General features: G+C 40.9%; 1 protein-coding gene across 3 annotated transcripts in view; it reads right to left on the minus strand.

Annotated features, from left to right (window-relative positions):
• Positions 1-4,559: 4,559 nt before the first annotated feature.
• Positions 4,560-25,411, minus strand: part of myt1a (myelin transcription factor 1a) — a 42,249-nt gene continuing 21,397 nt past the window's right edge. Inside the window, exons 9-22 of one of the 3 annotated variants that reach the window (XM_011473018.4) lie at positions 22,444-22,557; positions 22,156-22,373; positions 18,047-18,246; positions 17,686-17,898; positions 17,405-17,553; positions 15,325-15,387; positions 11,576-11,644; positions 11,314-11,376; positions 10,731-10,814; positions 9,921-10,142; positions 9,407-9,498; positions 8,589-8,692; positions 6,789-6,932; positions 4,560-5,528 (exon numbers count right to left, since the gene is read on the minus strand). In XM_011473018.4, coding sequence (XP_011471320.1) covers positions 5,388-5,528; positions 6,789-6,932; positions 8,589-8,692; positions 9,407-9,498; positions 9,921-10,142; positions 10,731-10,814; positions 11,314-11,376; positions 11,576-11,644; positions 15,325-15,387; positions 17,405-17,553; positions 17,686-17,898; positions 18,047-18,246; positions 22,156-22,373; positions 22,444-22,557 — 1,876 coding nt within the window. In that variant the 3' untranslated portion in view covers positions 4,560-5,387. Of the gene's footprint in view, positions 5,532-6,788; positions 6,933-8,588; positions 8,693-9,406; positions 9,499-9,920; positions 10,143-10,730; positions 10,815-11,313; positions 11,377-11,575; positions 11,645-15,324; positions 15,388-17,404; positions 17,554-17,685; positions 17,899-18,046; positions 18,247-22,155; positions 22,374-22,443; positions 22,558-25,411 lie in introns of all 3 variants that reach the window. The other 2 variants (XM_011473017.4, XM_011473019.4) reach the window with 2 other exon arrangements.

Here is a 25,411-nt window from a genome sequence, read left to right on the forward strand (position 1 = left end):
ACCAATCGTTGGGTTGTAACCATGACAACCCAACTATTTACATCAAAATGACCTACTGTCATTTTCAACGCTAATACCCCTGTAACCATGACAACCCAACTATTTACATCCCAATGACATACTGTCATTTTCAACGCTAATACCCCTGTAACCATGACAACCCAACTATTTATATCCCAATGACTTCCCACCTCCTTCTCTCAGTCTCTGCTGTTGAGCTTCTTTAGCAGGAAAACTCAGCCTAAGCTGAAACCATCCAGATGTTTGCTGAGCTCAGTTACTTGCTCTTGTAGCAATTTTGTTTCCTTTTCCTGCAGCTTCAACTTGGTTTTCAGGTCCAGATTGGATATCACCAACTCATCAAGTTGTGATTTTAGATTCTTTAATTCTTCAACTTCCCCAAAGTCATCAAGCTCATTCAAACACAGAATTTTCTGTCCTTTCTTGAGTTTGGATTGAGTAGGTTGAACTTCTTTAGTAAATTCAACCTCATGACTCTGGAAATCACCAATGACCTGTTTATGTTTGGAGATTTCCTTATCCAAAACCTGCCCACGTTCATGCTCCACCTGGAACTCTTTTTCCATCTGTGCCAATACTGGAATGTACAGGTCCAAATCTGTCTGAGCTGAACTTCTCCTCTGTTCTTCCAGATCCAGAAACATTTCCTTCTTCTGCAGTTTTTCTTTCAATGTCTCGATCTGTTTTAGGAGGTCACTTTCTGTTTCCATTTTCTTCTGAGGCTGATGTACCTCTTTTTTGGTCCAATAATCCACATATTTAGTGTTGTTTTTGGTGTAGTGATTGCTCCTCTCTGGGGCTGTCCTGAGCAAGTTCCTGTCCTCAGATGTTGACATGAAACTATACACTACTTTATTGGCGTTATTGAAGACCTTTTTCTTCTTTTTGACCTCTCCGTTATTGACCTGGGTTGGAACATTGGCGTCTGTCTTTTTTGGAGACCAATTTTCCACTCGTTCAGTCTTTTGAACGGACACCTTAGGTTTCACCTTTTTGAAATCTGTGTTCACAGACATTGTTTGTGATTGATATGGTGTCTTAAAGTGGGTGTTGATGAAGACCAGACTCTGTATTGCCTCTCCGTTTTTGGAAAGTTGGCGGCTGTCTATGTTGTGTGGTTGGAAATCTTTGTGCTCTCGTCCAGCTTTTTCAACGTGCGCGTTCAGAACAGTTAGAAGCTTGAAAGCACACGTATACAAGAGTTTTCTTGGAAGCCTTCTGACTTCAAATGATGTCATTGTGTGATGTCAAATGACATCATGACATCTGATGACATCAGATGCCATCAGATGTCATGATGTCAAATGAAATCATGACATCGGATGACATCATGACATCATGATGACATCATTCATGTTAACAGAGTCCACTGGTTTATTTTCTGGGAGCAATGACATCATTCACCAGTTCAGCTCACTAGTCATGACATCATTTAATAATGCTTATTTTTTTAAATTAAGCCTATTTTAAATGTTATTCTTGGTTTATACATTGTTCTTATATTTTTTCTATATCCTAACATGTATATATATATACCATAATTTCCTGACTTTAAGCCGCTACTTTTGTCATGCGCTTACAGCCCTGTGGCTTATTCAGTAACGCGGCTAATTTATGGATTTATTTGCAGGCCGCCTTGAGGGTTCTATTGCTCTCGGAGTGGAGACTGGATGCGTGATTCAACTTCGAGCAGCAATCTAAATTGTTTTCAACATACCTATAAGCAGCCAAACAGCATGGACTTGACTTCAGGTCTTAGACACTTCACTCATGGTTCAACAAAAAGAAACACCCATGCCCAGCCGCATCCCACAATCCTTAGGTGCCATTAGACCCAACGTGCACGTGATCGCCACTACAATATGACACGGCTTTCAAGCTAAAAGCAACGTGAAAAAATCCACCATCACTAACGGGTTTGGAAAAGCCGGTCTGCTGCGTGACGGAGAGAACAGCGCATGCTCAGGAGTGAATTTACCTCTGAGTCACAGTGACACTAGCCCATCTTTTTAGCAGCTCCGTAATATTCGAGATGATCTTTTAAACGTGCTTTTATTATTGTTATGGTTTTTATGAAGCGCCTGTTCGCTCATCATTTTATTTTTAATCGGTGTGGTCAGTGCTTTTTTGTGGCACATGAAGCCGGAAGAAGGGTTAATTAGGAGGTGAAGGCTAACATGCGCTGACAAACAACATTTAGCCTTTAATGAACATAAATCGATACGGGAAATGCCGTAATCTGCAGCTTGGCTGCACGTAAATATGTGGGAATAACATCAGCTTTTATTTTGTCGGGACACGACTGGAAACACAGATCCATGTGATCGTTTGAACAGTTTCTAAGGACTGAGCGGAACTTTGCTTTGAAAAGCAAAGCTCCTCCCTGGCGCCCCCTTCACGAGGGGTGTCGGAGAAGATAGGAAGGGAGAGACAAGTAGCCCGCGGGGCAAGGGCGGAGCGCAGAGGCGTCCGCGGAGCAACAGTGTGTCACTGTTGTGGAAGGAAACTTCTGGCGCACGCGCTGCGCAGAGGCGTGCATATCGTGCTGAGGCGCCCCCTTTTCAGTCGCCGCTGCTTTCTTTTACTGGTATGTTTTTTTAACCAGCCCTGTTACTACCATATTGCCGACACGACACAAGCGGAAGGAGAGGAGACCTGCTCCCCTGTTCTCCCCTCTATCCACCGCTGCTCCTTGCTCATTCTTAAACACGCACAACAGTGTGGCGACCCGGGGGTTAGCCTCGCCTTAAGGCCCTAAGACTCATAGGAAATGGGGAATCGCGGGTGTAAATTTCCTCATCATAACTGAGGGATGTAATGTTGATTTTATGGTTACTGTTTGTAATTTTATGCATGATACCTCAATTGTCAATAAGTTAAAAAAAAAAAAAAAAAAAAAAAAAACATAACTGAGGAACTTGTGAACAGAAGTCAGTTGCATGCTGTTTGGCAGATGTGGGTACGTTCATATGCATGGGCTGACGCAATGCTGACTCCTCCGACAGTGAGAACGAAACTGTCTCAAGACTGTGAGTCAGGATATTCAGTGTCAGGCTGATCGTGTTGGTCTACAACATGCAGCTCTTAGAATGGTGCGGTTTATGTATGAAAGACGTACACATTTTACTTGAAGTCAAGTGGGTGCGGCTTGTAATCAGGTGCGCTCTATAACCCGGAAATTACGGTATATATATATCTTAAATAACATGCATTAAATGAATCAGAACTTTTTAGAGAAATTGAATGTTTGTTTTTAAAAATCAACTGTAAAGAAGATATTGCCTTTGAATTTTTAGCTGGAGGCCACAAAGACAGACTCCAATAAAAATGGTGTTTTGGTGTTTTAACATGTTTTAGGAGCCTTTTACTCCTGATGGAGGACATATATAAAAGGATTTTAGATGAAAACTATATTTCTGAGTATTTCTTTATTCATGACGGAACAGGAGATGATGAAAAACCTGCGGTTAGAAAAAGCTCGGGCTTGTGACACATTAACTGCCACAGGCGGGCCAAAGTTTCCCTTCTCTGCTCCATTCCAAGGCATCCACTTGCAGACAAATAGATCCATCAACGCTTTTGTTTTCCTCGTCTGAGCTGGAATTTACGGTGGCCCAGAAGGGTCACAACACAACACAATAACTCACAACACAACACATTAACTTACCCCACAACACATTAACTCACAACACAACACAATAACTCACAACACAACACATTAACTCACAACACAGCACAATAACTCACAACACAACACAATAACTCACAACACAACACATTAACTCACAACGGAAGTAAAGCTGCAATGGAAGTGCTTTTATTCTGAAATTTTAACTGGCTGAGCGGCTAACTGCTTAACAGAAAGTAACGTCACAGCTCACTGTGACGTCTACAAAGGAAGCTAGCAGCAGTGTTGCCAGTTTGGGCGGTTTTGGGTCTAAATTTGCGGTCAAAATGCATAATTTGGGCTGTGTGCTCTCACCTCCCGTGGATCAAAGATGATCTCCTTGGTCTTTTTCTGAATAAATACAAGACGATAGTTATCACACCAGATTTTAACCCTTGTGCTATCCTATGGGGTCAAGATGACCATTGACGTGTTCTACCATGACAAAGGTGGATAAAGGTGGAAAGATTTCATGTAATCCATGGACACCAGTGAAGATCACAAATCATTGAAGAAAAAAAAGGTTCAGAGCACTGTCTAGTGGGTCTAGATGACCCAACTCCCAATGTTAAAGTGCCTAGGATAGCACAAGGGATAATGGAGGAGATTTCATCTATGTAGAGAGAAGGAGGGTCATCTCTGAGCAAGAATCACAGGATCATCTGAGAAATTGTTATGTAATTGTTAGGCTCACTACTCCTACAGTTGTTTGTGTACAATGTGTAAAGAAAGGGAGAGCTAACACAGCCCTGAGGAATACCAGCACTACAGAACTTGACCTTGAAATGTTGTTAACTTTGACCTGCTGAGGCCTGCAAAGGCTAATCCTGGGGACACACAAGTCACATGTACCAAAAGAGAAAAACAACGGTTCTTGTGGGTTAACCTTTATTTTAAGTCTAATGTGTTCACAACCATTGTAATACAGAAACAATGCAAAAGTAATATCTAAGCCAAATAAGTACCATGTACATGCAGAAAGTTTTTCGCATGGTGTAAAATTGTACTTAAGGGGGAAGGGAAGCAAAATCCTGTAAAACAAATGTCACAAAAAATCTTTACAAAATTATTTAAAAATTTGTGTTACAAAACATTTGCGCATAAAAAGATTCCAGTACTTTAAATAAACAATAAATATATAAAATAATTTTTAGCTGATATCCTAAAATATTTAGTCTTGCTCAACAGTGCAGAGGAAATTATTTTTTGTTGATTATCCAAAATCTGAAGTAGAATTATTCAGTAATACTTAAACAAGAAAATAACCAATAATAAATAGTTCACATAATATAATAAGACAGACATAAATAAGTTAGTTATTAAAGTAACAATTGCACTTTACTGAAAATATTACACATCAATTATAAGAACCTACAAGCTAATGAAGGTGCAACAACAAGATGCTCATGTGCACTAATGACATTTATGGGTGAAAATGGGATATGCTCCTTTACTAAGAATCTATTTAGTCCAGGCTCAGAACTGCACTCCATGCTTTTGTCAGTATTTACTCCTCACAGTGAGTCTGCACACACTCCACTTTTAAAAATGACAAAAGTAACATGCAAACAGAAAAAAAGAATCCAAATAACAGGACAAAGCTCCAGCATCGAGGAATTCATTGTAGCATCTAAAAGGTTTGGATCAAAAAACAAAGGGCTGTCATCTAGAGGTGGTCCCAGGACTTGTTAGTCCGTCATCACACTTCAATGCCCTTTACTGCCTGGTTGATGGACTCCAGCAGCGCCCGGTTTTCAGGGTTCTGGTAGCAGTCTTTGTTGGTGAACATCTGGGTCAGCGTGTCCACGTAGCTGTCAAAGTTCTGCTCTGTCATTGGCTCCTGCTGAACAGACAGGTTTGCAGCCATCAGATGCCATAGAACTCACATCTGTGCAAAGATCTTGTGTTTACGCCTTCCTTTCATGAGGTGTACCACAATACATTAGCACATTCATTGCATCATGAGTCCACACATCTTCATGACTGGAAAGGAGCAGTGACAAGAAAGAAATTCTTCCTTTATTTTTGCCCCTAAATAAAACCTCACCTTCACCGTCTGACACACTAAGTCTACAGAACAGATTCCTCAAGTTTTCTTTTTAACAAACATCTAAAGGTTGCAGGATAGCAATTATGGAATGGTGTTTTTTTCTCTTGGGCAGATTAGGTTAACATTTTGATAACCTGAAAGTCTGCAGTGATGAGACCTGAAAAGATTACAATATTTAGGTTTTGTCTTCTTTAAAGTCCCACTCCGATCATCTTTTGATCAATTGTAAAAGTTTACCCAGTGGTCTTTTAATTATACTGTAATTATATATTTGTAGCCAAAATAAAAAAATGAAGTTTTGTTCTCTTAACCCTTGCGCTATCTTAAATGACCCCCCCCCTTCCATTGACGTGTTCTCCCTGCCATGACAAAGGTGGATAAAGGTGGAAAGATTTCATGTAATCCATGGACACCAGTGAAGATCACAAATCATTGAAGAAAAAAGGTTCAGAGCACTGTTTAGTGGGTCTAGATGACCCAACTCCCAACGTTAAAGCGCCTAGGATAGCACAAGGGTTATACATAATTTCTGCAGAGCAGGACTTCGTCAGAAATTCACCTCTGAATTGTGGGCGGGACTGTTGGCGCAGAGTTAGCCCTCCCCCATTTCCCATCACCCATCTGTCAAGACCTTCTCCTGCTAGCTAACAGCCCCTCACACCCCCAACCTAACATTACTGGTGAAACAAAAATGGTGAGTAACATTGGACTTTATGTGATTTTTCATGTACAGAAATTGTTTAGAAATGGCAAATTTTTGGCAATTTTGAAAAAATTATTTAAAATATTTTTGACTGCACAATAAGAAATGCTTTTTCCTTTTTTTTCTAATGTTTATGATAACATGATTTTGTCTTTTTAAGGAGAAAGTTAGGCAAAAGTGCAGACCTTTTAAATTCAAGTTTTTATTCATTTCAAGTATTTGAATTGACATCTTTGTAAAGTGATGGTTTTACTGTAATTCAAAACATTTCTTTTAAACAGGTTCAGACGGCGAAAAGGTAGAAACAGTTGTTATCAAAAACAGAAAATCCTCAAAACAGAACTTACCATGGTGGGCAGGTGAATATTAGCCAAGCTGTGGATCAAAGCCTGACTAAGGCCAGATAGTTCCAGGAACAAGGCCTCATTTTTCTCCTCCATCTGTTCGTTCTCTTCCTCAAGACTCTTTAGGTTCTTCTCCATTGAAGATATCTGAAGCAGAAAAAAACCCAGGGTCCAGTAGCTCAAAGAAAACAGAATCAGTCACTGATTTCAACAGAAATGTTTCAGAAGAAGGTAGTCAACATATTTACTTTGCACTTCATCTTAAAGTTTAGAACTGTGTCACGAAGCTATAGAACTGTCTTAAATCGTGGATTTTTTTTTTTAGGTATAGTGAAGCTTTTCATTTGGAAGATCAACAGCCTTAAATTCTGTCACTTTCACTTTATGACGTTCATCCAAAAATGTTCCCTCTGCTCTGGGTCGTTTGGATCTCGTTTGTCTTTTAAAATGTCCTTCATCTGTAACACAAACTATTGTCTGTTCGTCCTCCTCCAGGCTGCCTTGCACAGCTCTATCGACACGTCACCAACCTTTTAGCCAAAGTTATCAGCTCCACAGCCTTAGCGACCTCTACCACTCTAGACCACTGGGTCTTTTCTTCAGCTATCAGGGGATCAATTGGACCTTTCCCCTGCTGATGCCTGGGATGAGGGACCGAAGACTGAATTTATCCTCAAAGATAGATTTTCCATGTCCTCTGACTTATCCGGGAGTTGGTTTATTTGCATAATTAGGAAAAATAAGGACATTTCTAGAATTTGGATAAAGTTTTGCGCATATGTGTGATGGAACCCCAACTATTGAGACATTTGAAGGACAGAGATATTTTCTACCACCTTGCTGTGGTGATGAATTACGTCTGTCCATCTATGTTCCAAGTTTCTGTTGTTTCGATTATCAACTGCTATTTAGGCCAGTGCAATAATCTAGAACTTTCCGGCAGCATTCTGTATGTGACTGGAACTTGTGTTGTAGGTGTCCATCATCACTTTTTAACGGACACCCTCGGCCAGTGAGAATGGAGTATTTACCCAGACCTTGATATAAAATATGGTACTGTAGCCCATATATAGTAATAGTCAGTGTTTTATTCTCACTAAGTTTTAAAGACACTTTCAGACACTTCTTCTGTCTGTTGTCTGACCGGCACACATTCTAATCAATTCAGCTAATTCCTGTCTGTTCTCTGCCTTAATCTGCTGTCATTGTGTTCATTTCCTGTTGCTGAAATGACTCGATCACAGTGTGTTGATTTTAAATGAGCTAGCATAAAACTGAAATGCATAAAGCCCTCATTAGTATTGGACGAGAAAACTTCTATTAATTGTTTCCTTGGAAGCATTTTTGTTGTTGCTCCTGTAATGCAGCCGTGTTTGCAGCAGCACTTTGTTGTGAAGTAGTTTTGGCACATCCTCCATGTTTGACCACAGTTAGTGAGAGCTCACATACTGTAGTTTCACAGCCACAAGAGATTATCGCAATCAGCTCTAATAAGAGACCATTCATGTTTGTGTAGCTTAAAGTGTTAACATGTACCAAAAGGTTGTGTTTGACATGCTTTTATACTTTTGCTATGGGTTTTAATACAGTTTCTGTTTGTGGAAATGCTAAGTACAGCGGTTTAGGTAAGGTTCTTCCCATCATTTTGGCGTGCTGTACATTAGGATTGGACAAAAGGAGCCCGCACACAGTTTTTTTTTCCAAATGCAACAAAATTCATAGTTTCCTTTCGATGTGGTTGCAGAAAATGTCGAAACACTCTAAGCGGATGAAAGCTCCCCTTTCTTGTGGAGCCGAACTCACCTGAGTGTGCAGATGCAGCATGTCAGCCTCCATTTCTGAGTTGGACTCGTTTAACTCACTGATCTCCTTGTTGAGCTGCTTGATGTCTTCATCGTTGTCCAGAACTGAGTGACAGTAAAAGCAGTGAGATATCTGTCTACCCTGACATTGTCTTCCATAGCTTCCCAAGCTAGCAAAGTTAACAAAAAAGAGTTCCTTTTGGCAGAAAAGAGCCAATGAGGAAACAGAAGAAGAGTCGTCGATTACACAATACATGAATACAAGAAATACAAGAAATCAGACAAAAACCAGGAGTCTTTAGACAGTTGGTCCCACAGATCATAAGAAAAATGCAAAATATTCATTAACCAGCTGTCCAATGTTACGAGGATGCTGCTAATAAAGTCGTTCAAATTTCACGTTTATGATTATTTTTAGAAAATGGCAGATTTTGGGGCTTTTTTTTTGTTTTTATCCATTGCACCTTTAAAGTAAGCGTCTGATTTTTCCACTTTGACAGTTATGGTTTGGGAGGAAATCTACGTTACCTTTTAACGGTTCCTAGATGAAATGTAGTGTACATATAACGTTTAAAGTAGCTGGAGATACTTTACAGAGGACGAAGATAAACATTACCCTCAAAAGGAAAGGGAAACTGGAAGCTAAATAAAAAACGTCCACTTTAGCCTCGTACAGCCAGTCGGTGAAAAAATGTCTGAAAAATAAACCGGTCTGTGACCTGAAAAAGTTTGCAGACCTCTGCTCTAGAGTCTCTGCAGGTTCATGAACTCAGCTTCCTTGAGTACACAAACTACACTGGACACAATCCCATTACTTACCATCACTTGCTCTGAATTTTGCAGTAATATACTCATCTCCAGGGAGTTTTGTCTTCTTTTTATTGGCCGATGCCCTGGGACATCCTGACAGACTGTAATCCCACAGAACAGAACAGAAAAATAAATCCTTGAAGAACCATCATCAACATGAAACATTTTAGTTATAAATTGCAGTCATCATTTAGGTTCTAATGTTTTTGTTTTTTTCTCCTCATGCCCACCTTAACCCCAAATGATCAGAGCAGATGGTCACCCTCATCAAGTTTAGTTCTGTTATAAATTTGTATTTCTACTCTCTGTTCATGGAGTTTCTCACTACAGGGGACTACGTCAACAAATATGTAATGTAATTATTGGAATGGTCTCAACTAAAATTAATTACTAGCATTATTGAATTAATTTCATTTAGTGTCTTATATTTTGTTCATCCATGTTAGAGCATGTCTTAATGGTCTTCAGTAGGAACAGGATAAAAGTCCTGCAGCCTTACAGATGTATTTATAAAGATCTTCACCTGCGGTGTGTCAGGAAACTGCCATTAGCATGGCCAGAGCCGTCACAACCTGGTGTTGGGCAAGTTGGGCCCTCCGTCTTGAAGGCCTTCCAAGAAAAAGGAGTGCCATTAAGGAGTCCTTCCTTTTGCCGACGAGCTGCCAGTGGACAGCCGTAGGCACTGCGGTGGGTAGCATACTTCCCACTGATGTGGCCCAGACTATCACAGCCAGGAACAGGACACCTGAAGAGAAGCAGACAATGGCGTGATCTGCTGGTTTGGTTCGCATGTTACAGTTATCACCACCGTGCATCCCTTAACATCTACAGGCGAAGGGGATAGTGTTAAACCCGAAGCAACTTGTTGCCCTTTCTGTTTGTAACCTTCCTCTATTCTAAGTCTTTCTGTTTCCGCCTCCATCTACTTCATCCTCTGTTCCTCACGTTACCCTACCTCACCCACCTCCCTCTTATTCTCTTTTCTGCAGGGTCCAAAATGAAATACACACAAACATAATATGAATAAAGTTTAGCCTAAAATACAAAAGGGGTTTATCTAAATATACACCACATGTGTCTGAAGCTACATAACTCCCTATTGTAACTGTAAAACCGATCCAACAGAAGAGACCCTCAGCTCTTTTTGCTCAGTGGCTGAACAGGACAAGTAACAAAAATTATTTTTATTAGCTTTGTCCAATCTCAATGTGTCTCCTAAAGTTTATTTTCTTCTTAGGTTGTTTTTTTTTCTTTTGGTAGCAAAAAAAAAGTTACATAATGAAAAGCACTATATAAGCTACTAAGATGTTTGTCAAAACAGACACAGACTCACTTCAGTAGCTCTGAGTCATCTTTGTCATCCTTGGTTGGTGTTGTTTTCACTCCACCTTTCTTTGCTCTTGGACATCCAGAAAGACTGGCAAAGAAATACAGTGCAAAATCAGCACCCATTATCTGGGAAACAGTACTCAAAGACTATGGCAATGAGAAGTGAAACTTCTCTACTTTGTTTTCAAATCAAGATGGCTCATCCTGCTTTTCAAAAGATCCCTTTGTGTTAAAATGTCAGCCAACCTTCCAGTTCAAGCTCTCCTACACATCACATGTAGTTTTTATTATTTACAATTCCTGTCATTTAACCCTTGTGCTATCTTAGATGACCCCACCCTTCCATTGACGTGTTCTCCCTACCATGACAAATGTGGATAAAGGTGGAAAGATTTCATGTAATCCATGGACACCAGTGAAGATCACAAATCATTGAAGAAAAAAGGTTCAGAGCACTGTCTAGTGGGTCTAGATGACCCAACTCCCAACGTTAAAGACTCTAGGATAGCACAAGGGTTAAGTAGACTGTGGATATGACACAAACTAAAAATGGAGCTTGACAAGCAAGACTAGACAAAGGCTCCCACCTTCTGTGTGAGGCGTAGTTCCCAGTAATGTGGCCTGATCCATCACAACCTGGAGTTGGACATCTGAGGCAAATACAGACAACCGCACATCACTTGCAAAGTGTTGCATGTTATGTGCTTTTGCTTTGATGTGGACAAAACACGTTTTAGCATATTTATTTATTATATGTTGACATATTTGAAATGTTTAACATGGACAGAGTTGAAGCTGCAGATTAGTCAGAGATCAGGTAGAAGATAAGATTCACCAGAAAACACATACTTTAGTTCAGCGGAATGGGCAGCCATGAGGGTCCGCAGAGATTTATCAGCAAGAGGACAGCCTGACAGACTGGAAGATTAGAAAGGGAATGTCAGAAAACCAGAGGGAATTCAGAGTGTCATGTCAAGTATTTGACATGAAATGGGTGTTTTACTGAAAGACGGAGAGAAATTGAACAAAAAGCAGACAAGAAGAAGAGCTGTGAGAGCATTTGATGTCATTTTGACATACAGTGGTTCCTCGCTAAATCGCGGTTCACCTTTCACGGTCTCACTGTTTTGCAGATTTTTTCGCTGCAATTTTTCTTTTTTTTAAACAGACAATGGATCTGCGTGTTCTGCGTCCTGATTGGCTGTAAATCTTGTCAATCAATCTCCTCCGTGCCGTGTCTCCTGTACAGAATGTGTTCAGCTTTCCAGATCCTCATAAATCTCTGATCGTGATCAGATCTTTGTTTTCATTCTCAAATATTGGACGTATTGTTTTATGAAGGTTGGAACTTTGAGAGTTTAAACAAGAGAGAAAAGTCTGAAAATGTTCACGTCTGTTTGAGAAAAGTGGATAATGTATGTGGTGAAGTGTTTTGCAGCCTAAAACATCTGCTATCTCACTTCACAGATTTCACCTATTGCAGGTTATTCAGAAAGTAACTTTTGTGATAACCACTGTATTTACCTTTTCAGAAGTGGAAAGTGTGAGCATTATTGATCTTTGAGAAATTACAGTACTCATAATATATGATTGTGCGTATTGTCTGCAGACCAGGGAGTGTCCTAGTTGTCAGTCATGGCTTCTACTGAAGGTAAGAAGAATTCCCTGATTTTATCTGATTGACTATTATTTAGGTGTTCAAAGAGCTCTAATTTCTGCAATTTCCTACTCTTCCTCTGCTGTTCTTTCATTTTTAGGAGCTTTTCCTCCTGACTCTTTTCTAGTAAAGTATCTTATTGACTTTTGCATCTTAGTTCTTACTTCCATGTGTAGAGACTAATGAAGTAATTTAGTTTGAATGTGGACCCCTGATTGGATAGGTATTATAGGAATAAATAAGTACAGAACAGATATGGAAAAAGTCCAGAAAAAAAAGTTTCACTTCATATCTTCTCTGGATCAGGAAATAAGAAAAGCCACAGCACATTTGGCCTTTTGAATGTAAGCAAAAGGTCCTTGAAGATAGATGCACATCGGACTTGATCATGTGTGTTCAAGAACCCGCGTTTAGCACAAGGTGTGCAGACAGGACTGTTGTTACACATGTGCTCACAGTTGGAAGGAGCTTGGTGTTCATTTCCAACATTTACACTTTAAAAAACATGTTCCAGTTAACTAACAAGACATTTTGCTCTTCTGAGGACTGTGTAGAGCCTTGTCTTGTTCACCCTAAAGAGGCATGAATTCTTTTCCTAAACTGTTGCAGCTCTCATCCAGAAGGACAAACTGACCTACAGAGAAGAGGAAAGTGGGTGTTGGACTTCACTGTTGGCTTCTTAAAATCAACATCAAGGCAGTTGAGATGGTAAGTCTTGGTATCCAAGCATCCATTAAAGACATCACAAGGTTATCCTACCAAACTGTTCCCAGCCGCAATAGAATTACAGCTCACCGCTCCCTCAGGAAATGGTCAAATGTCAAGAGCAAGTTTCCTGAGTGACAACTGGTGAGTGACAACTAATTAGAATTTAAAGACACAGAAGCAACTGTGCAGGACTGTGTAGGATGAGACCCTCCACTAAACCTGACCACAGAGGCAATATGGAGATAATTCTAAAAGTTGCATCGCAATGTAATGTGGAGGCAACTCTGGCTCTACATCAGGGGTCGGGAACCTATGGCTCGCGAGCCATATATGGCTCTTTTGATGGTCACATGTGGCTCGCAGACAAATCTTTAATTATACTTTTTTTTTTTCATTAGACCAGTCCTTCTCGGGCGCGATGCGATGCCAGAGGCGCGCAGTAGTAGCGGTGCTTGGAGAGAAAAATCTGCGCCAGCGCTATAAGTTTACAATTATCTATAATTTCACAGAGTTTGTACCATCTGGAAACCTGTGAACTGCCGTGCCTAAAACTGCGCGCTCCCGTCTCTGAGAAAGAGCGCGGAGTTGCGGGGACGGGATGTGTGAGGGAGAAAGCAGAGGGTGGGGCTGAGGTGTTGTGGGGACAGGCAGCAGGTGAATCGCGCAGGGATTGTAAAAACGTAAAACCCGCTTCCCGTCACTCACTGCAGCGTGTGAGTGTGTGTTTGGCTCCAGGTCTGCATGTGAGCAGTCTGTCTCACATCTAAAGAACATTCAGACCTACGATCACGTTTAAAGTCTCAACGCCTGCATGAAGCAGAAACTCACCACGGATCAACCAGACTAGACCATCAGCAAAACTACCACGAGAAATACTCATTTATCAGCAACAGAATAACAATGTTACTAAAAAAGAATCCACAGACTTATTGTACTTTAAAAATGTTGAAATTACATCAAATGCACACATTCACTTGTATATTTAGTTTTAAACATATTGTCGCGGACTGAGTTGGATGGCTGTTGGGCCGCGTTAAAAGTTCTGGAGTTCATTGACCGCATCAAGCAGAGATCTGATTGGCTCTCAGTTCTGTCGCTCAGGTGGTTGTTAGGTAGTTTGGACCAATGGGGTTCAGCTATGGGCCGAATAAGGGAAATGGGAGGGCTGGAGCGGGAGCAGGGGAATATAAAGTTGGTAGAAGCGCTCTCTCTCGTCTCGTGTAGACAGGAGAGATTCAGGAGTTGCTGAATTAATTGTACGGCGTTCGTTGCGGTCTGCTGTAACCAGAATAAAGAACCTTAAAAGAGGTTAAGTCTCCGTGCCTCAGTGTGGGAAAGGGACGCTACATTATTGTATGGCTCTTTCGAAATTACATTTAAAAATATGTGGCGTTTATGGCTCTCTTGGCCAAAAAGGTTCCCGACCCCTGATCTACATTGAAATATTTGAATAAAGTAGTCTCTGGTTGTGTCCGAATTCCTTCCCTACTGACTACATAGTGCACTATATAGCGCGTTCGCCATTTTGTGGGGCTGTCCGAATCTACAATTCCAAAATCGAGTGCCCTGGAAATTTCCCATAAGTCTCTGTGAAAAACCAGAGTGCATCAATGCTCACTAGATCGGTGAATTAACCCACAATGCATTGCGTCGAAACAATTTTTGCCAAAAAAAATGTATTTAAATGGTGTTTTTTTTATAAACCATCAACGTTTTCCTCTTCAGAAGACAATGAACTCATAAATAATCATCATAAAACGCTCATATCAATTAGATTTTAACTTTAAATTGATGCCGTCATCTCCGCTGTTAGGGGTTAGGGTAGGAATTCAGACATAGCATTTGAAACATATCATCAGAATCTGGACACTGCTCGCCAACACTGTGTATCTAATGCTAAGAATAGCAATAAGGATTCCGTACTCACCAACTGTAACCTGTTCAACATAAAAGAGATTCTGCAGCAATTGGAGCAGGGCCACCAGATTCTGGTAACTATTTCTTACCAGATTTTAATATTTCAATTACAGTGTATTTCTTTGCTAGATAAATTGTCATCCATGTCTGTCCATAGTGCACACTGTTTTATTTAACTCCTTTGTAATCACGCGCTTTTTGTGCTACATATAGGTTGTGTTTATCAAAAAGGGACGCCAAACACTTTTGTGATGCCAAATGCTGGTAAGCCTGAAAGTATCTGCCATAAAGTTTTCCTCTTCTGTGGAAACCTTACCTTCGATGTGATGCATAGTTGCCAGTAATGTGTCCACTACCATCACAGCCCGGGGTTGGGCACCTGGGACAAGGAATGCACCCATAGATTAATGTGAAGCAAAACATAATTTCCAAACATGTTTTTTAATCAAAGCATTCAGTTGTCATAGGAGGCCTACTGTCTCCATTGTGGCCCCTAAATTCCCCCTGTGGTTTCCTACTTGCACACCTGCTGCAAGGTTGTAATAGTCTGGCACTAGATATTAAATGAAAACTCTCTTAAACAATGAGGTTGGTTAATGAAACCTGTCAGGATGCTGTTGGCAACAACAGCCTCATACCTGGAGCATTGTTCTCCTCCATTAGAGGATGCCTCCCCTTGTAGGTTTTAGGGGTTTCTACCTAGGAGTGTGGTTCACTGACGGTTGCCCTGATCAACTTTCCTTCAGTCAGTCCTTTGCTCGTTTCTAATTAAATCCTAAAATTCACCTTCTGGTTCCAAACTGGATGAGGCAGCAATAGCAAAGGCACAGTTTAAGTTATTTAAAAAGTCGCTCTGCTTCCCTTGACATCACATGGCTTTCTGCAACTCATTGCTTTCTTCTTTCAGCATGTCAAATTCCCAGGCACACAACATGTCACTGCTGACTCCTTTCCGTTTGAACTTCAGGCTGTCAAGAACCTTTGTCAGGAAAGTGTGCTATTGTTGGCTTCCAAAGAAGTGAGGGCACCCTCAAGTCATAGGAAGAACTGATTCCCATTTTTGTCCCTATGCTGCCATGCTAAATATCTATAAATATGAAACTCCAACTCACCTCTGTCCCCACTTTATCTCATCCTCCACCAAGTTATGTTTTTTATGACACATAAAACTAATTCTCATTAGCATCAGCCTGATTCTGAGAATTATTAAGCCCATTCATTTCCTATAGAAGCAGCTACGTCTAAAACCATACAAGACATTTCTTCAGCCTCTCTCTCAGCTGCCTACACCTCTGACATCCAAACCAACACTCATCTTTGCTGCTCAAAACTCCCTGAAACCGTGATAACTTGTGATAAATTTCATATAGCTGATGGTGGTTGTGCATTTCATGTGTCTCCCATGGTCAGGCTGTGTCTGCTCATTATATCATCATAAGCATTGTTGTTTTGTGATTTGCTTCATGATCCAGACTTATCAGAAAGGTTCCAACTGCTGCCAATTATGGCTCATATCAAATTGTCGGCGTGGGTCCATTTGGCTGCTGGGTAACGCTATGCTTATCGCTTTCATTACATCGTATTGTGAATCTGTAAGACCATGGCTCCCAAAAACCCAAATGTAGGTTTGTTTGGCTCCTGGGCACTGCTAAAGCGTGGATCGATCCCCTACACAATGCCAGATCTACTTATGTTCATTCTCTGTTCCTGCCTACCTTGCTACCCACACTCTCAGTTACAGTCCAGGTCTTCAATCTGAATCTCCAGTCCTGATCTCCAGCTTTCCTTTCCAGCGCCTGAAATTACAAGCCAGCCTGTGCTCCTGCCAGTCAGCCCCTGCCCAGTCCAGCCTCTTCACCTGATTAGGACTTCTGGTCTCAATAAACAGTCCAAACCCCCGTCTGCTGCCTGCTACTTTGATCCACCAGTCCCTCACAACAATCCCTCTGCATTCCAGTTGGTCTTGCCAGCAGTCCTCCATCCCATTCCCCATAAGTGGTAAAGCCTTTGCATGATCTGTGCCTTACCAATAATTAGCTTCTTGGCTCTGGGGTTTATTTATCTCTTTATCTTTTGGCTCCAACCAAATGAAGTCAATTCAGTTGCCATTTTTTTGTGATACAGACGTCGCCATGTCGGAGCTTATCCCAAGTGCACAAGACATCATTGCCCCAGAACCTAACCACCAATAATATATGGACATTTTGGGTCTGCACATCTTTCTGTATCACAAAAATTATTACTCATATTCCCAAGATCTCTTCTAACTGAAATCTGTAGTCTATCCTCAGCTATCCCCCAAAGAAATACAAACTTTTTGAAAAACAAATCAGCAATAAATCGATATCTTGACCAAAGTTCCTCAAGTGAAGAGGAATTCAAGAACAGTGACTTACACAATAATGTCTTTTTTGCTGTCTTTGGGCTGAAACTTAACTTTGAAGTTAGTGGTTGTAACTTCACCAGGGTACTTCCTGTCCCCCAGGCTCTCCTGATCATCTTCCTCACCTTCAGATGAGGAATACGAAAGAGCAGTGTAGTCCATCTGAAGAGAGTTGGTAACAGAACACACTTTAAGCCAGCTACAAAATTGTAAGATGTACACCACATCGATGTGCTGATTACACTGATCTGTTCTAATGGAGATGCATGGTGTCCATGTGGGTGTGTTCACCACCTCTTCTTCATCTTCTTCCTTGACTTCAGTTGATTTTGTGAAATCTAGAGGCCCCTCCCAGTCATCATGAGTATGTTCCTGAGATGTCACTCCCACTGGTTGAGAGGAAGTGTATGAGGATGATGAAGGTTCCGGAGACGGTGTGTCATCTGTCTTAGCCTTCTTCATGCTGAGGTCTAAGGTGCCATTCTCGTCTACCTCAATGTCTGACTCCTGCAAGATTTTAATCCGGTTAGGCTGTTCCATCCACAGATAAGCCACTCTCTGCTGGGTGTTGCTGTTGGTGCAGTCTACTAATGTAGTAAATAATGTTTTAATGATGTTATAATGTTCTTTTGAGTGCAGGGAGAGGCTGGATCACCTTGGCGTAGGGATTCTGGGGTTTGGTGCTGAGCGTCTCTGGCCTCTCCCAACAGCGTGTTGATAAGTTGAGGATAGCAGTTGCTGCCATGTGGGCTGCCTCTGCCTCTTGGCTGTAGTCATAACCACTGGAGGACAGGGCGGTCTTAGGAAAACTCTCTGAGACAGCATGAGTCGGTGAGGAAGCCTTGGGAAGTGAAGCTGTGTAAAGAATAAAACAGTTTCATTTTAAATTGAACAATGTGAAAGAAACAGAGCTGAAATATGAAAAGACTAAGGCCCCATTTACACTGCATGGTTCAAGTGACCCAATTCCGATTTTTTCCTCTCATGTGGCTCAGATCAAATATGACCGGTGAACGTGTAAGCAGGACAAAAGCGCATGGATTCCGATTTTCTCAGATCGGATTCAGGCCTCACTCATATGTGGAAATAAATCAGATGTGAATCGGATACGTGCATTTGCGTGTGTCATGTAAGCAGACAAATCGGATATTCCCCAGTAAATGCGAGTCGTACGTCAGTGACGTCAACGCAGGACACCACCAACTGAGATCACATGACTTATTAAGGTGCTTTTGTGCGCTTATTTTGATGTTCGAGTACAGCTGGAGCCCCATCAGCGTGTTACCTTTCAGCCTCAGGCTTCAGACCATAGTCGGAAACCGCTGTTATTTCCGGTCCGGTCCCGGTCGGGACGCAAACGGTAACTAATGAAGCGGGACACCGTTGCTATGGAACAGGCCAGAAGCCGTTTATTTCTTTGCTTGGATCAAACTGTTAGCACAACGTCTGCAAACACTTCCTCATTCAAAACTCAGAGAGAGCACATAAGCCGGCCTCCTTTTTCCTCTCATCCAGGGGCATCCAGGCTACCTCCTTCCGTCGCTGTGTTGCCTCCATGACAACCGCAGTCACACAAAAGAAACACAACTAAAAGGGGCGGGGGGAGCTTTGCTTGTTTCTTTTTCGCCATGCTAAACGTTTGCCGTTTGGACCAACATGCATCTTCTAAATGTGCTTTTATTACTGTTATGATTATTATTGAGAGCCTGCTCGCTCATAATTTTTTTAATCCGTGCGGTCAGTGCTTTGTACTTGGCTGCAAGGACCGCGAAGAAGGATTATCATTAGGCTAATAATACATGCTAAAAACATTAGCCTTGGAGGTACTTAAAACTCTGTGCGGGCAATGCCGCAATGAGCATCTTGGATGTAATCATGTGGGAATTACATCAGCCTTTGTTTTGTCTGGACACCACTGGAAACAAATATTCTTACAATGGTTTAGAGTTTCTCAGATCTATGTAGCAGCACTTCTGCCTTCAGCTATCCGGCTGCCGGTCTGACGACAAAGCTAGTCCCGGGGAAAGTTTCGACGAACTGCTGTGCGTCCGAAGGAGGACCGCAGAAGGCGGAAATGCTGCTACCTAGTCCTCAGAACGTCTACGTTCTGAGGACTAGGGCGGCCATGGTGCAGCGGTAGGGCGGTCGACCCATGATCGTAAGATTGCAGGTTCGATACCCGCCTTGCACGCCCATGAGTCGAAGTGTCCTTGGGCAAGACACTGAACCCCACCTTGCCTCTGGTGGGAGTTTGGCGCCAGTGTTCGGCAGCGGAGCCGCCGCCAGTGTGTGAATGTGTGTGTGAATGTGTGTGTGCATGGGTGAATGGGACTGTGACTAAAGCGCTTTGGGCCTTCGTAAGAAGGTAGAAAGCGCTATATAGGTATACGCCATTTACCATTTACGTTTGATGGTTTCAGCATTGTATGGTGTAAATGCAAAGATAGGATACGGGTCACTTTTAAAAGATGATGTAAGCGGGTCGTCAAAAAAATCGGATATAGTCAGAAAATCGGATATGGGCATCAAGACCTGCAGTGTAAATGCAGCCTAAAAGATTAAAATAGAAATTAGTTTCCATTGAAAATTTCCCCCAAAAAACAACTTCCTATCTGTGCTCAGATAAAAATAAAGTGGAACTCTTTGATATAAATGCTATTCGCTGTGTTTGGAGGGACAGGAGCTGCATCCCAAGAACACCAGATGCACTGTGAAGCATGGGGGTGGAAACATCATGCTTTGGGGCAGATTCTCTTTAAAGGGGACAGGAGGACTGATCGGTTTTAAGCAAAGGATGAATAGATCCCAGGTAAGGTTTTAGATAAAAACCTCCTTCCATCACAGAGAGTGTTGAAGATGAAACACGTCTGGATCTTCCAGCTTGACAATGATCCTAAACACACTGTCCAGTCAATGAAGGTGGGCCTTCGTGTCAGTGTCTAGCTAGTTTCTCGACTTCAACAGAGAATCTGTGGGGGGAGTTTGACAGTCTGTGTTGCTCAGCAACAGCCACAAAACATTAAAACTTCAGTTACATTATAAAGTATTGAGATGAATCTTTGCTGGTTGCTGCTAAATATTACATCACTTATTTGTGAGACTGGGAATTTCTGGATTCTTCTTTACATTCTGTCAGAACAGACCAAACTCAGCATTTGAAGTGGAAAAACTTCAAACTTTGATGTGACTGTACAATACTTACTTGCCACACATACAGTATGCCTGTACATTCACGGTCACCACAGGATCACTGAATTGCTCCAATGCATCCGTCTGAGTGTTATTATTTGATTACGTAATGAAAATAACTTTTTTGTAGAGACGTTTTAAATCACATTAGGTTTACACTACTGTCTGCAGTTTTAATAGTGCAGTTAAATTGAACATGGTCAGGTACAAGGTCCAATGTAATCAAGTTCAAATTCACAGCATTTATGTAATTTATGTGCTATCCTAGGCACTTTACCATTGGGAGTTGGGTCATCTAGACCCACTAGACAGTGCCCTGAACCTTTTTTCTTCAATGATTTGTGATCTTCACTGGTGTCCATGGATTACATGAAATCTTTCCACCTTTATCCACCTTTGTCATGGTAGGGAGAACACGTCAATGGAAGGGTGGGGTCATCTAAGATAGCACAAGGGTTACATGTGTGTTTACTGCATTTAATTGACTTTTGCAGTGATTTTGATGCTTGTGATGCTTTATGTACACACTTTTTATTGTTTGGTCTTCTTTATCTGGACAGTTACATTTAGTGACCTGAAAGGCACTTTAAATGTAAGTTATTATTATTATTATGACACAAATTTTTTTTTAAAAGGTCAGATTTCTATGCTCTAATGTTAAACTATTGCCCTCAGATTAAAATTTTTTATTTTTTTATTTTTTAAATGGCTTGATTAAAGGTTTTTTTGTCTGTTTAAAGTAAACATAATCTGTTCAAGAAGGGGGATTGAGTATTGAGGATTGAGTAGCCATGTTGTCATCACCATTGGTGGTCCTAACTGCATTACATGTCACTTTGGTGAGTTTGACCATAAATGCAGCCGATCCCGCCCTTCTAGGATGGCAGCACAGCCTAAGTTCCGTCTCAGTACACTGGTTATAAAAAGCCAAATTTCATAGGTTTACAAAAACAGGAGTTTGCTAGTGACAATTCACAACAGAACATTGTCAACGGACCACTGCAAGCAAGAAAACCACATCATGGAGTGGGAAAAGGCCAAAGTCCTCCACACTAAAGACAGCAGACATCGCAGATGGATCATGGAGATCCGAAAGCGAGCCCACACTTCCATGAACCGGGATGAGGGGGCCTTCCTGCTCTCTCACACCTGGAGCAAGATCCTCCAGCAGCAAACAGACAACAAGGGACAGGTGACTCCGCCTCAGTCACAATTATCTGTTTTTATATACGTCACATCACTACTATCTGATGAGGAAATCTGATGAAGACGGAAGACGTCCGCCGAAACATGACAGGTGTGTGAAAAAACACAACCGTGTCTGATAACAGAAGAACCAAGAAGTCAGAACGTTGTCAATTTGTGGAGTGTGTTAAAAAAAAGTATAAATGTGAAAGAATCCTACCCTGCAGAACATAGTCATCCCAGTTGAAGAGTTGATGAGTTTTATAGCACGTGCAGAAAATCTGCATCAACTATTGAGCTACTGTGAAGCTTCCATGACAAGGTATCAGCAGAAAGACGATTTCTCATGCTTAACTCAGAGTGAAAGGATAGTGAGTCTGTAGCCCTTACCCTTTGAGGCTTTGGCTGAGGTGTCAGTGATACCAACTGTTTTCGGAATAATCATACGCTTCCCAAATACTTGGACATCAAAGCTTGCATAGTCAAAGGACACCTTGGAGTACTTCTCTAGCTCCTTGGCCAGGTTGGCGCGAGGTGTTGTTGTTGCTGTGTTTGGTCGATAGTTTCCATACTGAGGGATTTCCAGCTGTTTCACAAAACACATTGGCCTGGGGAGAAAAAAAAAAGGCTTCAGAGTCCGTTAAGAACTATGAGGGAGACGGAAAAAGCCTTTATTACCTGAGAACTCTGTCAGAGTTAGAGGATGGCTCTGATGCTGCAGCCTGTAAATGAACTGGTTTGTCCTGCTGCTTGATCAGTTTAGAAGATGCTGCAATCGGGCAGCCAGACAAACTGATAGAGGACACAATCACAGACAGATTAATGGAAAAACTTCTCACAAATGAGCAGAAATTGTATGTGCTGAAAAACTCAGTTATATGCCTACAGTGTGTGTTTAGATTGATTGAATACGGTTTCTAAGCTATCTCTACAAATTTGGTAAATTTGAAAAGTGGTAATTTGAGCATAAAACTAATCAACCAACAGTTTATACTGTATATATTTTGCATTTCACTGTTAAAACACTTTAATATTTGATTGACAGGGAGGCCTTGGAGGAGCCATCGCCTGTGATGGGCCCACTGTTTTCCCTGTCATATTTCACATTTGATCATTTTTGATCATCTAGTTCCTAACTGGATTTGCTGTCTACCGAAAATTCTTTTCAGATGTGTTTTATTTTTTTCAAATTGTTTGATAAAATGTCATGAACTAAGATGATGTTGTTCTGAGTTAAATGTGAAATTACTATTGTTTTGAGAAAAAAGGGAGGTCAAGAGGATAATGGGTCCAGATTTAGACCAGATTAATCACAACTATTAAGAACTAAGAGGCAGAGGTATAGTTGTGCTAATTGTTTTAACTCTGGAAAAAACAATTTCTTCTGGGCTTTTTAAGTCAATTTGACAATTTTTTTTATTGTTTATTCATTTTGGGTAGCAGCAATTAAGGGAAGCAGCCAAATAAAAAAAAAGAATAACTAACATTACAATAATTTTGAAGAAATAAAAAAACTGCTGGCAAATTTGACCCTGTGGGTTCTTCAGGGTTGTGCAATACTTTTGGTATATAAATCAATACTAAGAAGTTAAAAGAGCATCATTGGAATACTTATTACCCTTTAGTTTCTTTCCAACAGAACACTTTCTGTTTTTTTCTTTACTATTGTGATTTTCGCAGCTCAAATTTGCCCTCAGATTATCTTCTGTTGAATGTTCGAAGCTTTTGATCGACAGATTTGTCTGTGTGTCCAAATAATAGTGCGGGATTATGTAGTGAACTGGATTTTAAAAGCAATTCGGAACCCATGCTCAGTACGTTGTTTTTTTTAAACAGCGAACATGAGGTCATCGATTTCGTGAAGCCGAAATCGTCCACTGTCTTCTGTCTTTAAAGACGTTGATAGTCTATTAAAAAAATAGATTTAAATACATTTGGGCAAAAATTAGACACAATGCATATTTGCCAATCTAGTGAGCATCGATGCACACTGGTTTGACTCAGAGACATCTGAGAAATTTCAAGGGCACTCGATGTTGGAATTGTAGATTCGGACAGCTACAAAAAGGCGAACGCACTAAAAAGTGCACTATATAGTGAGTAGGGAAGGAATTAGGACACAGCCTTTCTGTTGCCCGCTACATAAAGGTGTGGCTTTCCAACAAGCTCACTCCTGATTGGTGAGAGTGGTTCCAATAGAAACAATGACTTGGACCAATCATTGCTTACTGATGTCATTTGGCTCCACATTTGAAATGAATGGAGACTGAATTGACTTCATTTTGCTGGAGCCAGAAGTGAACCGTTTTCTATGGATGACATCACACAGACTCACTCAGTCAATGGTTGGTAGCAGTCTAAGCAAAGCAGATGCCACATATCTGGAAGTCTGGATTTCTACAAAACCTAAATGGTGGGAAATAATTCCATATTTGTTTAAATTGAACAGGTTCTGTAAAAATCAAAGGGATGCCTATCAAAGGCCTTTTCCAATATTTATTTGAGTTAGTTGCTCTTGTTTCCAGGTTATCTAATAAAAACAGACAAGACCGTTTTATATGAGTATAATCAAGAGAATGAAACATCCCAAGACCCCAAATGACTTCAGGAAAATAAAGTCACAGAGCAAAAGTACACGTGAACTAATCTGTTGGTCTCCTTCTGTTAATGAAGGAAACGCTCACAAAGGTCGAAGAAACAACTTGAATGTGACAAAAATAATAATAAATGGAAATTCGATGAAATTTAACTACTGAAAGTCAGGCATAGCTTTTCAGCCATGCTTCAACAGAAGTATTTACAAGAATAAAATCATAAAACATGCCAATACAGCCTCTGCTCTGCTCAGAATGCCAGCACCAACACAAATGATTCCCAGTATCATGTTATGTCTGAGTCACTGACCTGTCACTCAAAAATATATAGTCAGTGGTGAGAAATGCTGCAGAAACTCCTCCCACCTGTGACAACTAGGTCAGATTTTCAACTGCAAAAACCAGGAAACGAGAGCAGATGATGCAACAGACAATCTGAGGGCAAGCTTAGGCAGTGAAAATCAAACCGGTGAAGCTGAGAACAGAACAGATTCTGTTGGAAAGACACTGAGCAGCAATGCTTCATGCTATGATACATACATTATCTTTGCAAATTCAATGGCTGCATGTGCAGAAACAAATACTCTTTTCCCCACTGGAGAGTTTTCTCTTTTGACTTCTTAATTTAGATTGATATACCTTAAGGATGGCTCAAAAGATTTGGCACAAATATGACTTTATTCACTGTGTTCAGTCCTCACCTCTTCATTTGCGTGTTTTTTATAGAAAAATGTTTTCAGAACAGCTTACAATACTTTACTGATGTCCATACACCTCTAAGTGCATAGAATCTACGGCGCCGTTGCATCAGCCATATATGGAGGTAGATAGGTTTTTTTATGGTGTGCATCAGTGCATGTTTCACACATGTGTAATGTGGAAGTCGACCTTGCAAATTTATTTAGTGTATTTTTACTATAACTCACATATAAACTTAGTTTTAGGCCAAAGCAGTTATAGACATTCATTCATTTAAGTTTTGTTTGGTTGGTGTTACCTCTGATGTCACAGTGACAAACCCACACATATGATGTGGGTGTGTGTGTGTGTGT

This window comes from Oryzias latipes, chromosome 7 (genome assembly GCF_053564925.1).
Source record: "Oryzias latipes strain Hd-rR chromosome 7, Olatipes_Hd-rR_3.1".
In the NCBI taxonomy this organism is placed as follows: domain Eukaryota; kingdom Metazoa; phylum Chordata; class Actinopteri; order Beloniformes; family Adrianichthyidae; genus Oryzias; species Oryzias latipes.